General features: G+C 39.1%; 4 protein-coding genes and 1 long non-coding RNA gene across 5 annotated transcripts in view; 3 read left to right on the top strand and 2 right to left on the bottom strand.

Moving 5' to 3' along the window:
- The window catches only part of LOC144657274 (large ribosomal subunit protein bL9-like), a 79,310-nt gene extending 72,235 nt beyond the window's left edge, over positions 1 to 7,075 (top strand). The window contains exon 2 of the mRNA XM_078517597.1: positions 5,523 to 7,075. Coding sequence (XP_078373723.1) covers positions 5,540 to 6,235 — 696 coding nt within the window. The 5' untranslated portion in view covers positions 5,523 to 5,539 and the 3' untranslated portion in view covers positions 6,236 to 7,075. The remainder of the gene's footprint in view (positions 1 to 5,522) is intronic.
- LOC144656837 (solute carrier family 25 member 35-like) lies at positions 2,850 to 5,354 on the bottom strand. The gene is made up of 2 exons (XM_078517081.1): positions 4,908 to 5,354; positions 2,850 to 3,831 (listed from the first exon to the last, which is right to left on the bottom strand). The coding sequence occupies exons 1-2, from the start codon at positions 5,295 to 5,297 to the stop codon at positions 3,304 to 3,306; spliced, it is 918 nt and encodes a 305-aa protein (XP_078373207.1). The 5' UTR covers positions 5,298 to 5,354; the 3' UTR covers positions 2,850 to 3,303.
- Positions 7,076 to 9,096: 2,021 nt separating the features above from the next.
- Positions 9,097 to 11,828, bottom strand: LOC144657264 (uncharacterized). Its single transcript, XR_013571493.1, has 4 exons — positions 11,690 to 11,828; positions 10,336 to 10,396; positions 9,486 to 9,672; positions 9,097 to 9,235 (listed from the first exon to the last, which is right to left on the bottom strand). It is a non-coding gene; the product is annotated as an uncharacterized LOC144657264 (long non-coding RNA).
- LOC144657262 (uncharacterized) lies at positions 9,520 to 10,672 on the top strand. The gene is made up of 3 exons (XM_078517580.1): positions 9,520 to 9,722; positions 9,919 to 10,111; positions 10,267 to 10,672. Exons 1-3 carry the CDS (start codon positions 9,520 to 9,522, stop codon positions 10,615 to 10,617), a joined length of 747 nt encoding a protein of 248 aa, XP_078373706.1. The 3' UTR covers positions 10,618 to 10,672.
- LOC144657261 (uncharacterized) lies at positions 11,505 to 15,004 on the top strand. Its single transcript, XM_078517579.1, has 2 exons — positions 11,505 to 12,511; positions 12,871 to 15,004. Exons 1-2 carry the CDS (start codon positions 11,531 to 11,533, stop codon positions 14,077 to 14,079), a joined length of 2,190 nt encoding a protein of 729 aa, XP_078373705.1. The 5' UTR covers positions 11,505 to 11,530; the 3' UTR covers positions 14,080 to 15,004.
- The last annotated feature ends 37 nt before the right edge of the window (positions 15,005 to 15,041 follow it).

Genomic DNA, 15,041 nt, shown 5'->3' with positions numbered 1-15,041 from the left:
AATTATTTCAACATCGTCTTCCCGTGATAAATGTGGTATGTTTGCCTTGTCAGCATGACCTCGCAGGCGTGTTCCGTTAATTAACTATCTAGTGAAAACCAGCGTATCCTTGATAAAGATGAAAATGTTACGCGAGCGTGGGACAAAGAAAAGATCTGAGTCCCCGGCGGGAATCAAACCCAAGGCCTCCCAGATACCGGTTGGGTGCTCTACCAACTGAGCTACGAGAGACTCGTGGTGAGCTGGACCCGGTATCTGGGAGGCCATGGTTTAGATTCCCGTCGGGGACTCAGATCTTTTCTTTGTCCTAAGCTCGCGTAACCTTTTCATCTTTATCATTTATTTAATTTACCGAGCTACAAACCTACCATTGCTTATTATTTATTACAGCATATCCTTTTCAGATTGGAATAAAATTGACGACCAAACTCGATGATATTGCTGAGCAAAATGTTTTTCCCCTGAGATGTTGCATTGTTTTTAGGACCATTTCAAGTTGCCGAGCTCCAATTTTTAAACGGTCCCGTTTTCCACTCAGGAATACCCCCTTTCTTTCGGCATGTTTTAACCGAAAATTGCATTTGAAACTATAATCGGATTCAAAAAACTGAATGTGACGGAAAATATATATTCATTTTTTCACGAGCAGATAGAAAAAAAGAAAAACAATCAGCTTTCCGCAGTGACCAATCGTTGTAATTCTTGCTTTTAAAAGCATTTCCATTTTTTAACCATCTGTCTAGGAAAAGAAAAGAAAGACTTTCGTCACCTTATCATCGCTCTATCGTCACATTGAAATTGCACGCGTAATTAATTTACGGAGGTTTGTGTTTATGCATGGATAATTTAAAAATCCCTCAAAAGAAAGATAAGCCGACAAATATCGGTTGATTGTAAAATTTGAACAGTGTGATTAAGCCTTGTTTTCGTGAAATCCCACAACGAAAGATAAACTATTGAAACTGTGTTGACGGGAGAAAAGCGATAAAAAAATCAAGAAACTAAACAGAAAGGAAAACATACGTTCGCATCTTGGAGAAAAAATAATTAATTTTAATAAAAGAGGACTTGGTATAATAGGCATTTCGTAGTTAATTCTGAAAATAATCGCTCCTTTTTCAATCGCTTCTTAAAGTTTACCTTTCAAATGAGGAATTTGTAAAATAAAGCTTTTAAATAGTGTTATTCTTTTTAAGGCAATGTAAAATTATGTTTAAGTGCTAGAAAATTTAAGGGAAGAAAATATTATATTAAATGTATTTTTTTGCCAAAAAGATCGAAGAAAAACATCGACTAAAATTGAGCCCTTGGTCGTTCTAATATATTTTAATGGATTTTTTTTAAAGAGCAAAAAAAAAGGTTGTGGTGAAATTATTACGTATATCTTTAAGGCAATGTCTTAATTAAGAATAATTTCTTCGAAAATGTTAGACCCATGTTACGCCGGAAAACTTGAGTTCCGTCAGTCATATTTTCAATTACGTAAACTCGAGTTCAATTCATGCCCACAAAAATGTTTCAAAAATCAATCTTAACTTCTTTTTTATACCAAAGTTTGCAACATACAAATGAAAAGAAACATTTTTTGCCAGAAGCTCCTTGCAAAATAAGTTTGTTGATGCAAAAACCACCAATGAAGTTTATTACTGCTTAAAAAAGTGTTTATGAACTAGGAAGAACTTGTGATATGTCAATGAAAGTAATTATCTTAATGATATCTCTTTATCGATCTCTGTGTGCCTGCCATTCTTTTTGTTTGGTTTGTCGTGTTTCCCATGACAGTATCCTTTCAAATATCACATTCACGTCACTGTTAAATTAGGTTGTAAGCTGTCCATAAGAAAGCTGACATATTCGCAGAACACGCGCGGCATCACGCGCGTGTCACGCGCGTCAAGCAGTGAAATAAGGCCTTGAAGACACTCAGTTTCAAATTGATGGGTAAAATAAAATTATCCCAGCTATCTTCTCATTCTGAGAACATAAAGTGGGGATAAACTTTAAAAACGAATACAGTGGGAAAACGAGAAATCCTCCTTAGTAAAAAAAGATGATAAATCCAATTAGAAGAACTCTGAACCAATTCTACTGAAGGGTAGTATTGTTGCAGTGTAAGAAATTCTGCTCTAGACTTACAAACAGTCCCTTCCAGTTCTTAACCTTTTCAGTCTTAACTTGGAATATTAAATCTGGTTATTGATTGCTTTACATCTATTTGTAATAAGAACTTGGTGGTTCATAAAAAAAGGCAACATATGTCAGGGGCGTTCCTAGCCTTTTTTGGTTTGTAAGCCCTGGCGTGGCATAATTCAGAAAGCCCCCCAGAAAATTTAAGTACTCTGAGATGCAATCTGGTGCAATCTGGACGCTTAAATTTGGCAAATGCCAGGATTTCATATTGAACAAGAAATATTAAATATTAAACAAAATGCAAAATGCAGCTGTGGTCAAAGAAGTAACGAGAACGTCATAAAACAATAGGTTTAATTAGCAAATCTGCACGTGCATCATGCATTTTCGTCCATTTCTTTGCCGTTCTCTTCAAAAAATCAACGTCAAATGACCAAATTCAAGGTTTAAAAGAGATCGTGAGCACTAAGTCATGAATCGTTTTAATACAACTTAAAAAAATTATTATACCGTCCGAACGACTTGTAAGCCCGTGCTTATTTGCTTAAAGGCAGGTACGGGCCTGTTTGTACTTATATACTGCTGTGAAAGAGATATACCAGAAGCCCCTTCTTAAAACTAGACACTGACATCTAGGATTTAAGTAGTGGATTTAATTTAGTGTTAATAGTGCATTTATATGATTTATAATTTGCAACTTATTGACACAAATGGTATGAATATTTTCTTTTATTATTATATAGCATGATTGATTTTTTATGCCTGTTGTTACATAAAAAAAACATTTTCTCATTGTTCTTTGCGTGGAGTAAGTCCAGTATACGTAGGAATTAAGTTAACCTGAGATCATGCCCTCCCTCCCTACATATATATATATAAAAAAGAATGTCTGATCGCAGGTTAGAATAAAGTATATACTAGGAAGTCTAAGTGACTTTCAATGAATTTCTTTGTGCATAACATCTGAGTATGATCTCTATCCAATTGAGGATTTTCTTTGTCATATTGAATAATTTAAACTATGTGTGTTGTCTTCAAGTCTAAAAATTATTGCACACTGACTTTATATATTATAATATAAAAACCACCTAGTAAATAACAAATCATAAAAAGGTTGTTCTCTTAGTTATTTTTCCTCGTATTCACTTATCCACATATTGTCACTGATCTTCCTTAAAAGCTATATGATGCAGACAACATCCTTAGCTGATCCCAAAATAGTAAGCTAAGTATTGTATGAGGACCAATTCTAAAGTAATGTGGTCCAACACCCTTGTAAAACCCCATCACACCTTCTCGTTTAAATATTTTGACAAAGCAGTCCACAAATCCATTATATAACAGTCCCTTACCACTTGCGCTGGTTCCTTGATTGTATAGGCGTGTACTTACTACATCAAAAGGTGTCATGCATGTTACCACGGCAATACTGCTAATCATACTAGCAGAGGCTGGAATAAGCCAGCTTTCCTCTGGGAAGAAATTTGTTCTTGCGATCCTTTCCTTAGTAGTCGAGAAAGTTGATAGCTGAACACCAGATCCCACCATGACACGCGCAAGAGCACCACTGACCCCTCGCCAGAGTCCTTTAATTCCAAACTGTTGGTAAATACCTGACAATGCCTGAATAAAGCCAGTGTGTTTGTGTTGAAAGCCAACAGCGATAGTGTCTGTTGCTTGGGCCTGAAGATGGGTCTTGACCTTAAAAAAAGGAATATATTCTTGTTAAATTATGTCTTTCGACTCAGTTTTTTGCTTCCCATTTCTTTCTGAGGGAGGTAATATGTATTGAATAGAGCTACAAGATTAAAGGACATTTGACCACCTTCACTAGTCCCCAGGTGGGGATTTATTATTTTGCCCTGGGGGTGGAGAATTTGCTTTCATATTTTAAAGAAAATGTCAAAATCCCCACCTCGTTTCCCCCCTTCCCCGCCCCCCTGGGCTAAACATCGATAGGTGCATTATGCTCAGTCTTAATGCATCAGTCAATTCCGGCAGTGCCCATTCCCCCCCCCCTCCTTGGGATAGCCCCGGGCATAAGCATTTCTTTAAAAAAATTGGCAAATTCCCCGCGGTGGGGATGAAGGAACCGGGCAAATGCCCTGCTCCCGGTTTGATTGTTTTGAATCTCTCGATAGGTGATACAAGAATTGCTTCTTAGCGATTAAGAAATATCTAAAATTGAAAAAATAGATCTTTAAAAACATCCACAAGCTTCTCTAGTACTTCATGGACTCGCAAATCTGCATCATTGTCCACATCTTGGCCTATAAACGCCTCCATCACGAATACGCGACTCACTCCACCGTTTTGAAAGCACGTGTCAAATGCCCGGGGGTCAACCCGAGGTACGCAAATGCCCCACCCTCGGGACGGGCAACATTAGGAAATGCCCTGCAGTTGCCCAAGGGGGGATGGGCACTGCTGGAATTGACTGATGCAAAACAAAACAACAAAATTGATCTTGAGTTTTTAAAAAACTGCAGATAAGCACTTGAGAGAAAATGGAAATAAGCTGAACGGAACACTTATAACAGTAGGCTGGAAAAGAGAGAAGAGCAAAGGTTGTTGGTTACCAATCAAGCAATGTAACTTCCGCGAAAAATTAAAACAGATTTTAACAAATGGCGTTACAATATGTCACGCAATGATCGCGTGACATATTGTACCGTTTTGTTGATTGTCTTCGGAACTGCCCTTGATCCTAAATATATCGAAATACATTTTGAAATAAAAATGCAATGTCAATATATGAATAACGTTTCGGTACTCACCATGTATGCTGGGCTTCCTAAAAACGCCCCAATGGCTCCCGACACGGCACCAGCAATCAGACACCGCCAAAATTCAATTTTACCCTCGCTGTTTGCGGTCAGTTTTAAATTGGTAAAAACTTGATAAGATCCCAGTCGACATCCATTCATTACTGCTTGGTAAACTAGAGCAGGAGCGAGTCCACTTTGCAAAGATCTGAGGCCGTCGTATCGACCGATTGTGTAAAACGCGTGAAAAGCGTTCTTGTAATGAACAGCGTACGTACCCCGAGCCTTCAGCTCTCCTTGAAGTTGCATTCGCGTTTTTACTACTTCTAGGGGATTTGTGAAAAAGCAAGCACCACATGCTGCTGTTGCACCCAAGCCGAACTCCTTTAATTGTGCTTGCATTCTAGTGGAAGGCCGTTTTCAGGCGATAAGTTTGTAAACACAAGCCGCTTCTTGCCGTCTTTTGCCTTCGCCGGTGCGTTTTGGAGGTCATATGGTCAGCGGAAAAAGGAAATAGTGTATATCTTACACCCGTTTTCATTGGTCACTTTTGTCAACAACCAATCATAATACTTCTTTTATTAACCTGTGCGCCATGCTGGATTCATAGTGCACCTCAAGAAACAGTGAACATTACAGTAAAAATGTTGCGCATTTCTCGCCAAATTCTACACGTTCAAAACGTCTCCAAGCTGTGTGCAAGGTCCATGGCGAAAAAGAGGCCGCCATTATCGAAGAAAACCATTGCAAAAATGAGAGCGGATGGTTGGATCATTGAGAAAGGACAGCCGAAGAAGAAGCTACCCAATGTAAAAGTTCCCTGGTTGAACGTGATTCTCATGGAGCAACACGAGACGCTAGGAAACGCGGGCCAGATGGTTTCTGTAGAGCCTAGGTTGGCCAGAAATTCTCTGATTCCTGAGGGAATGGCCGTTTATGCAACAGAAGAAAACAAGATAAAATTTCTCAGAAAGGATGCTTTGGATGAAAACCCCGAGGCTGCAATAGACAGTGAATTTTTGAGCTTCTTGAAAGATCTTCATTTAAAAATTCAACGAAAAGATGGAAAAGAATTTTTCGAAGTGAACGAGCACCATATTGCTTTAGAGTTTGAAACACAATTCGAGCTTTTTGTCCCTGTGCACTGCGTCAAACTTGACAAACCCATAAAGTCATTTGGAGAATTTGAGGTGAATGTTGCAGTTAGGGACAATGTTTTGGTGCCAATGAAAGTCTCTGTTGAACGATGGGATCCAGTTTTACCTGACTGGGTTAAAGACGCCATGAAATCTGAAGGTCATGATATTGACGAGGAACAACTACAGGCTAAGACTAACTGACACTTTAATGAAAACACGTTACTGAATCTACAGCTGTTTCAAAAAAGGTTATACTTAAGAAGTGTACTTAGGTGCGTGACAATGCCGAAAGGTAGTGGTATAATGGGTAGTGGATCCCTCCTTTACAGTATTTGAGAGCTGTAAAGGAGAAAGAATGAATATGTACATTCATGGTATCTCCATCCTTTCGAATGAAATACTGTGAACATCGACCAAGCAACCGTAAACTGCTACTACCCAAAAAATTTTTAAGCATTGTCATGCACCCTTTGGCCTTTCCATAGGACATTTCTTGAATAATGACTGTACAAAGTTATAAATTTTCCTTTTCAGTGCGATATCTTAACACTGAAGACTCCAATATAAAAACGACAGGGATGCTTATCATGCAATGACAAAAAGGCAACCCCTAAAAGGTACCAGAATCCATTTATTTTGGGTATGATTTAACAGCCAAAGTGGTGCAAAATCTGTAATTTACACCCCTAAATGAGATGATGTAGCATCCCCGTTCCTGTTAGCCTGCAAACGCAGACGTATTTCTGGTCTTCCCTTTTCTCCGCTAAAAATAGAAGGGATGACCGAAAATACATCTGTGTTCGCAGGTTACCTTCCTGTCATGTGGCTAATTATTTTCTTTTGTGCACAAAATTTAAATAAGAGACAAAGTTTACATCAACTCTCAAGTAACTTTTTTTTTCTCAAGTGATATTGGATAATGCTTAGATACGCAGTTCAGTCTACTTCAGGGTGATATTTTTTGGTCCCAGGATATCAAACTGTACAGTTGTACATCAAATCATTTCATTTAGTGAATAATAAAATATCTTTTGTGAACTTCCCATGTGTTCTGTTCGTTTTTTTCCTTGCTGGCTGAGCCCACTTTGTGCCCTATTGTTATCCCTTTACTAAAGCACCTAGTATGCTGGAGTATATATATAAAAATTATCCTGCGAAATTGCGCAGAATATTGCCTGATACTTAGCTGACGAGGCTGTAGGCCGAGTTGGCTAAAATCAGACAATATCCCGCAAGATTGAGCAGGATAATTGATTTATTATTCAACAAATTGTCAACGAAACACGTTTTGCAGATAGAAAAACTGTCATTATGCAGCGCTTTACAGGATTTCGGACAAATCTTCGCAACCTACGTATATTTAACAATTATCCTGCGAAATTGCGCGGAATATCGCCGGATACTTAGCCGACGAGGCCGTAGGCCGAGTTGGCTAAAATCAGACGATATTCCGCAAGATTGAGCAGGATAATTGTTTTATTATTCGACAAATTGTCAACGAAACACATTTTGCAGAAAGAAAAACTGTAATTATGCAGCGCTTTACAAGATTTCGGACGAATCTTCGCAACCTACGTATACCGCAGGATATCTGTTATGTACGGATGACAGATATCGTTAACATTTTGACCATATATGGGCAGCGCGCGCATGTGTTGAATAATAACACAGGATATCTGTTATGTACTGATGACAGATAACGTTAACATTTTGACCATAGATGGGCAGCGCGCGCATTAGTTGAATAATAATAAGCCATACCAGTTGGAAGTCAACATTCCTATTAGGGGGCAGAGAGGAAAGTGGGGATGCATAAATTGAAAATAGTAAATAAAAAAATGTATTTTCTGGGAGTCATGACATTCCTGTTGTGTCTCCTCTAACTACGAATATAATAATGGAAAAAAAAATGTGCGGTTGAAATTTAAACGCCTCTGAGTAGAGGTGCAGCATCAAAAGAGTATTTGGGAATATCAACGTCGTCAGTCGTGTCCAGGGCCCTGGTCTTGTCCGCCTGCAGGACAGGGCTGAATAACGTCTGCGCATGTGCGGGATATTATGGCGCACGCGGCCTAAGTACCACAACAACCCTTATCAAAATGGCGGCTTTTTTAAAATATTTCGTGTAGCCCCCGGCTTTTCGCAAAAAAGGAGAGTTAAACTGAAAACAGTAGCTTATTTTTTTTAAACTAAGCCCGTCGAAGATAAACCATGGCATAGCTTTTTGTACAAAAGGGTTTAAAGTTTGTACAAGAGGTGAAAAGAGATCGTAAACACGATAGTTCACTCGCAAAATTTTAGAGGTATCGGAGATGACTGGTTACGCCGTATTATTATGGTGGGCTACGTTCACCTTAATGTTTTGGGCAACAACTGCAAGACCTACCGAGCGGGTTTGCTGGTTTACGAAACGGACCCGAGCTGGAGAAGAGTGTCAAGGTCCCCTGAGGCAGTTTGACGAGGCCATTGCCCGATTCGTGGATGGAAATTTGAATTGTTGGGCCTGCACTCGGCACTGGGCCAGAGCTACTCGTGAAGCGAACGAATGCTGCGCCTCGCCACTACTAGAACACTCTGCTGAGCTCTCGAAAAGAAATATTCCGAGGAGGTTTTACCGCTTATTTGACAGGTTAGGGGCTAACATCCCTAATTATCGGTCAGGAACACGCTGGTGTAATAAATGTGCTTCGATTGCAGACAGTGTCTTCTTAAATGAGCCAGACTACATTCCTCCTGTAAAAGTAAGTGCATTTTTAGAATTTCATCGCACTCTGAGTCTGAGAAAGGACTTGAAATAGATAAGGGGGGATGGAAATAATTATTTAGCTATCGTAAATAAATAAATGAATGAAAAGAAGACAGAGAACAAACGACTGTAGCCATGTTTTTGTGTGTTTATTTATTTGGTCTTTTAATTAATAAAAGTATTTTTTTAAAAAAAGTGGCATGCATTTTTTTTCGACCCCGTAACAAAAATATTATGGCTATCTACTTTTTCATTTCAGAGACAGGCTAAAAGCTCCACCTACTCCACTGCTAAAATCAGTACACAATCATCTGACAAAGACCAGGTAAAGTAGAAACAATAACAATTATTTATTTATTTCTATTTAAAGTCTTGAAAAGAACTTGGAATAATTTTCTTTGTAAAAAACTTCTTAGGATAATGCTTCAAACAACTCCAATCGGCTTGACACAACCCTACAAAGCAAAGAATCAACATCTTCAGGTAATTTAGGCACATGTACACTATCTTCCACAAATGTACCACTCTTGTGGTATTTATGTATTTGCTTGAATGAATACACCACTTTGTAGTACATTAATTTCAGTTTTGGTATTTCATCAATGGAATGGGGATAAGAGGATGGCTTTTAAACTAGAAAAGGTATTTACCTTTTGAATACAAATAATCAAACTACACACATACACGGTATTTTTCAGACCTTACCTTTGACCAGCTTGTGACTCAGTGCCAAACAGCTATGTTCAAGTACTATGACACCAGACCAGATGTACCACTCTATGACCCAGCTGTTATGAGGGACTTTTGTGAGAAGAATGCTCCTGGCCTATTTGACCTTCTGCTAAGATCAATCACAAGAGATGATAACAGAGTATCATCTGATAGGGAGTCTCTGCAAAGGCAAAGAACAGTGTCACTAATACACATTCTATCTTACTTCAGGTTTGTAGTTTAAAATTAATATTATTCAAGGTGTTAAAGGTACATGTACATGTACTTGTAAAAGACTGTGGTTACATGTATTTATTAAGACATTAGCACACTGTATCTTAACAATTTTATTGTTTATAGAATTTCACAAACACTGCTATAAATAGATGCAACAAGTCTAATAATTTCAGTTGTTTCAAAATTAAAGGTCACAGAAGACATGCCAGCTGCAAAAAGACAGTGGTCTGTATTCATCACTTGGTGGATTATCATTACAGGGATTGTCTCCTGGACCAGTGCTAGGCTTCTCAGTTAATCCAAGAACAGTCCAGAATATGAAGAAGGGCATGGCTAAAACCCACAACGAGCATGTTACTAAACAGCTACAACAAGTTGTTGCTGTAAGTCAAATTAAACCACATTCTTTAATTAACTGTCTTTAAAAACACACAAGATGCATGTCAGATTATAAATACACTTGCAGAAAAGAATGTGCACTAATTTTGGCTTAGGACACAATTCAAGGGTGAAAATTTTTGAATACATTATTTTTCAGCTCAACTGCTTCATGATCAACTTTCTGGATGATTATCATAATATTCACACTAGACATGTTCCAACTGACCTGCAAAAAACCAGTGTTGCACACATGGCCTCCTCGATGTTAGACATACATCCACACATCCCTGCAGTAAAGAGGACCACTGTTAGTCCACATAGAAAAGTTAAAGTTAGCATCAAGGGCGAAGACAAGATCTGCCTTGGAGGAGTGGACAGTTCTGCTGTATTATTGTACATCAACAGAGGGCTAAAAGACATGAAAAACCACTTCATCGATCAGCTTCCAGCTCAAATGAAAAATCTGAATCCTGGGAATTTCCATAACTTGGTGCAAAATTTTAGGTAAATATTATTGGCTTTTGTTATTTGAAGACAGGTCCACTTATAAGTCGACAGGTGTATGCAAAAGTGTGATCAATGGTACGTGTATAATAATAACTAGTAATACGTGACTCGCAGGGCCTCGCGAAGCTCTGGGTTGGGGGGGGGGGGGTGGGGGTGTTGTAAATAATGAGTGATAACCGGTTTTAACCGGTGATTTGTTATTGTTGCCTAGTAACGGGCATGCCCGCGACACCCTCGTTCCCAGGGTCTACTCCGCTTTGAAGATGGCGGCTCTTTCTGGTTCGTAAAGAGGTATAAAGCGTTGGGAAGCGCAGGCTATTTTCAAAATCATCGACAAATTATTGGATAGTCGCATTTTGGACATTTATTTGAGGGCATTAAAAAAAATGAAGAACGAACGGCAGGAGGATTCGAACCCTCCGCCCGCCCGAAGGTTTTTAGCCTGAATTATTATAGGCGTCGAGGGAGTATCATGTGGAAATCAGTGTTATTTTAATCCGAAAAGAAAAACGATAAAAATGAAAAGCTCAGGATTCGAACCCACAAAAGAAAAAAAAAAAAAAAAAACCTAGCCGGATTCGAACCACCGGCCTTAGTCTCGAAGATCTGATTTCAAGTCCGACGCCTTACCATTAGGCCACCAGCGCGCGGCGGCCGTGTGACGTCATTTCCGCCACACACCAAGCTCACAAATAAATAAATAAATAAATATATATGACCGTAAACTCCACACGAGATTTCATCCCGCCTGAGCCCTTTGAGGAACAAAATTATACACCCCGCTACGCTCGGCCTTCGGCCTCGCTTCGCGAGGAATAATAAATTATGATGTTGCACTGTCACAGGAATTTCATAACTGACTGAAAAACTACTCATAATATAAACCTTTAAAGTAATGCAAGCTACTGTTTTGTATGTTTCTCAGGGTTTACAGCCAGCCATATGAACAAGATATTGAAAGCCTACAATCTTGCCAGCTATTGGATGAGTTCGAACAAGACTTGAAAAGTCTTAAGAATTATAAAGACTCTTTAGACCGTGTGATGACAGAATACCCAGACATACAAACGTACCTGGAGAGAAATCTTCTTCCTTTCCCTGCAGACTGGCCTGGCTGGTATTATCCCAAAAAACTTATAGCTAACAACTGCAGTGGAAAGTACAATTCATTAATACCAGAGCAAGGTCAGTTCCATGTTGCCTTAAATGCTGTGGAAGATACTGTCATTATTTTTATGCACTTTTTTGAAAAATTGTTCTCCCATTTATTTGGTGGTACTTTGCCAAAGAAGCCACGGCCATATCAATCGTCACTATGTGTAACTGCAGCTTTACTTGGCTGGCTAATGGTACGTGATAAAGTCTTGAAGAAGTTTACATTATGCAAGAGCCATGAGTTTGTATCAACACTTTACCTGCTGGATGACGTTATACCGCTGGTTTATTTCCAGTATCAAATATTTAGAACAGGAAACTTGGAACTCTATATGTCTGTGATGGCACAGATGGCCATCCTTTTTAACATTTGGCGCAGGAAACACTATGACAAATCAACCCTCTCATTCCTCAGTGACTCTGACTACCAAAAGAACTTTCTTCCTGAATACTGGCAATGCAAACAACAATGGCTCTACTTATTTGTCGAAAAGAAAGTCGAAATCTGGCATTCAATTCTACGAGCAAACACACAAAGCCATGATGATGCTTCCAGCATCTCAAGAGTAGCCAAGACCATTGCATCAAGTGCATTTCTCACTAACTTCTGTGGTACATTCGTACCAGGATACATGCGAGGTCTATCACATTTAAATTTTTGGCTCATTGCTGGGAAATCTGCTGAGTTTATTCTTAAACTCTTTTCTGAAATAGCAAAAAACACCAGGAGAGCTCATGTGGTAAGTATTACTACAACAGAAAAATCTTAAATGCTCAATTGAATACAAGTACAAAATTACTGTATAAAAATGAACCTCATGGTATGCAACTAATAAGAAATTACAGTACTCAGAATAATTTGATTAAAATTAGTTCCGCTTTCAGTGTTACAAGCATAGCTGTGTATAGCAGGTTTCTATTAACGTCCATCTTTCAACGAAAGAAAGCAAATGTAATGCACTTTGAGAAATTAAAACAAAAACACTTGATAAAATGCACTTCTCAAAGGTTCTCAACCTAATTAAACCTGACAATCCAAACCTGGAATAGTCATGTCACTTTTTTGTTTCAATAATGATAATACTCTTGTACATTCCAGATCCTAAGTGAATGCTATGGCAATGGAAAACCAAAAAGCTGGCCTAAATACAAGTTTCCAACATATGGCATAGAAGCCGAAACCAAGTGCATGCCTCTCTCATACAATCTTAGTATGACATTAGGAAAGGAGCCAAAGCCGGAAGTCTGCTGTGACCTCCCAGAGTGCAACAGCTGTATCCCTGGTGGTGATTTTGTACGCCTTGCATGTTACCACACATTCCATGTATCATGTTTAACAAGTGACCATTGCACCATCTGCAAAGAACCTTTGAAAAAACTGATAGAGACTAAAGTCTCTCAGTTTAATGAAGGACTGCTGAAGAATGCCAGTATAGAATCAGATGGTGAGCTAGATGGTGAAAGAGAAGATGATGGAGTTCCACCTACAGTGCTAAACAATGAAGCAAATGAAAGAAATGCAGAGCAATACTACACATCAGGTGATTGGGAGCAGAAAGCAGATGGCATCCTTGCAGCTATTGGAGAGGTTGAGCAACCACATCACGCCAATGCTCAAGCCTCCTATGCACATTCCCAGTCCCAGTTCTCAACTATTCAAACGCACTCCCTTGTTCAGCAGCTATCTGTCCGCCCTACCAAATGCAATAGAATCACAAGCTGGCACTTCCCACCACAATATTCTCAATCTACTCTAATTGGCAGACTAGGCAGCAATGCATGTACCTTCATTGCCCTCACGTACAGCAAACTTTTTTTCAGCTCACCTGAACTTCTTGACAGTACGAGGCCACTTTCAAACACTTGGGTCTACCGAGTCCTTGCTTCTATCATGCTTGGAAACCAGTTCTATGACAAGGCCGCAGGTGACACTGCACAGCTGTATGGTGTCCGCGAAGCAGCCACCAAAATGCAGCAGACCAATGCCCTTGGAAGCATAAAGACCTCCACTGAGTTTCCAGCCAGCATTATCCAAGAGCAATTGCCATCAGCAAGCCTACCGTACTACTTTAATGCAGCACGCAACGCCACAAAAACTGCTTGTTTGTATATTATTAATGGCAAAACTGTGGCCTTTATTCCAACCTGTCAAGGAATCATCGTGTTTGACAGCCATTTCCATGGAACAAGTGGTGCATTTGTGGCCGTGGCCCCAGCTGATGCAGCATATGATTTGCTGGCATGGTTTAAATCTGTCAACAGCATCCCACATAATCTAGGAACTGTCACAATTGTTTCATTCAGTTAAATGAAAATTAAGTTTACAAATCGAAAACATGATCTGGAGAGAAACAATAAAAATTCAGTTTGCACATTCAATATTATATTTCCGGAAATTATTCATCAGTTTTACACAACAGCAGTTTTTGAGCCAGTGTTTTTGGCATTACTGTCAGCAAACGTATTGTACATTTTAGATTTTACAAGGTACGTGTTTAAAGTATTGTAAAACAAGCAACAACAGTCGCCCTTGTGGGCTTATAAAGTAAGTGAGCGTTTCTTTCAAACAATTTAAACTAGCGCTATGAAGTTGACATTTTTCGATCACAACGGCTGGATAATCACATTTTTTACTAAAAAGAAAGTACAAGTGGCCAACACAAAGTTTGTAGAATAGGAGAATATTTAAACATGCGGTTATTAGACGAACTCAACCGCCGGCCATTCAATCGTCAGTGGAAGATTCGTCAAGCGAACCCGTCAAGCTTGCGTGTACGTACGTGTTCAATAAATTTTTAAAACGCTTACACAAAAGAAAAGTGTATTTGTTTTGACTAAAAATGTAACTATTTATAATACTCACCTCTTTCAGTAATTTTCCAATCTCTCATACGGCCATGAATGTCCCTTAGACATCTTGCGTTCATATTTTAAAAAACGATACAGGGAAAGCGAATTATCCTGTAGTTTGTGGCGGTTGAATTCAACGATCCAAGTGTTTTGGTTTAAATGAAGTTCTGTCGTGTTCCCCGGCATTTCTTTGCGAAAAAACTTCGTTGCAGACTTGTTAAGAGTTGAAATTATAACTTGCTAAAGTTGGAAGAGAAAATACACGCGTTTCGGTACGAAAATAAAAGGAAATTCTCTCCACCACCTTTGCCGACGTTCACTGAACGACAAAAGAACCACACATCACACGTTCGCGCCGAAAATTTGTCTTTGTTGTGATGACATCCCGCACATGCGCAGACGTTATTCAGCCCTGTCCGC

Source organism: Oculina patagonica, chromosome 6 (genome assembly GCF_052425735.1).
Source record: "Oculina patagonica isolate OP01 chromosome 6, crgOcupat, whole genome shotgun sequence".
Taxonomy (NCBI): Eukaryota; Metazoa; Cnidaria; class Anthozoa; order Scleractinia; family Oculinidae; genus Oculina; species Oculina patagonica.
Note: the sequence above shows the minus strand (reverse complement) of the source record. Positions and strands in the feature narration are given on the sequence as shown.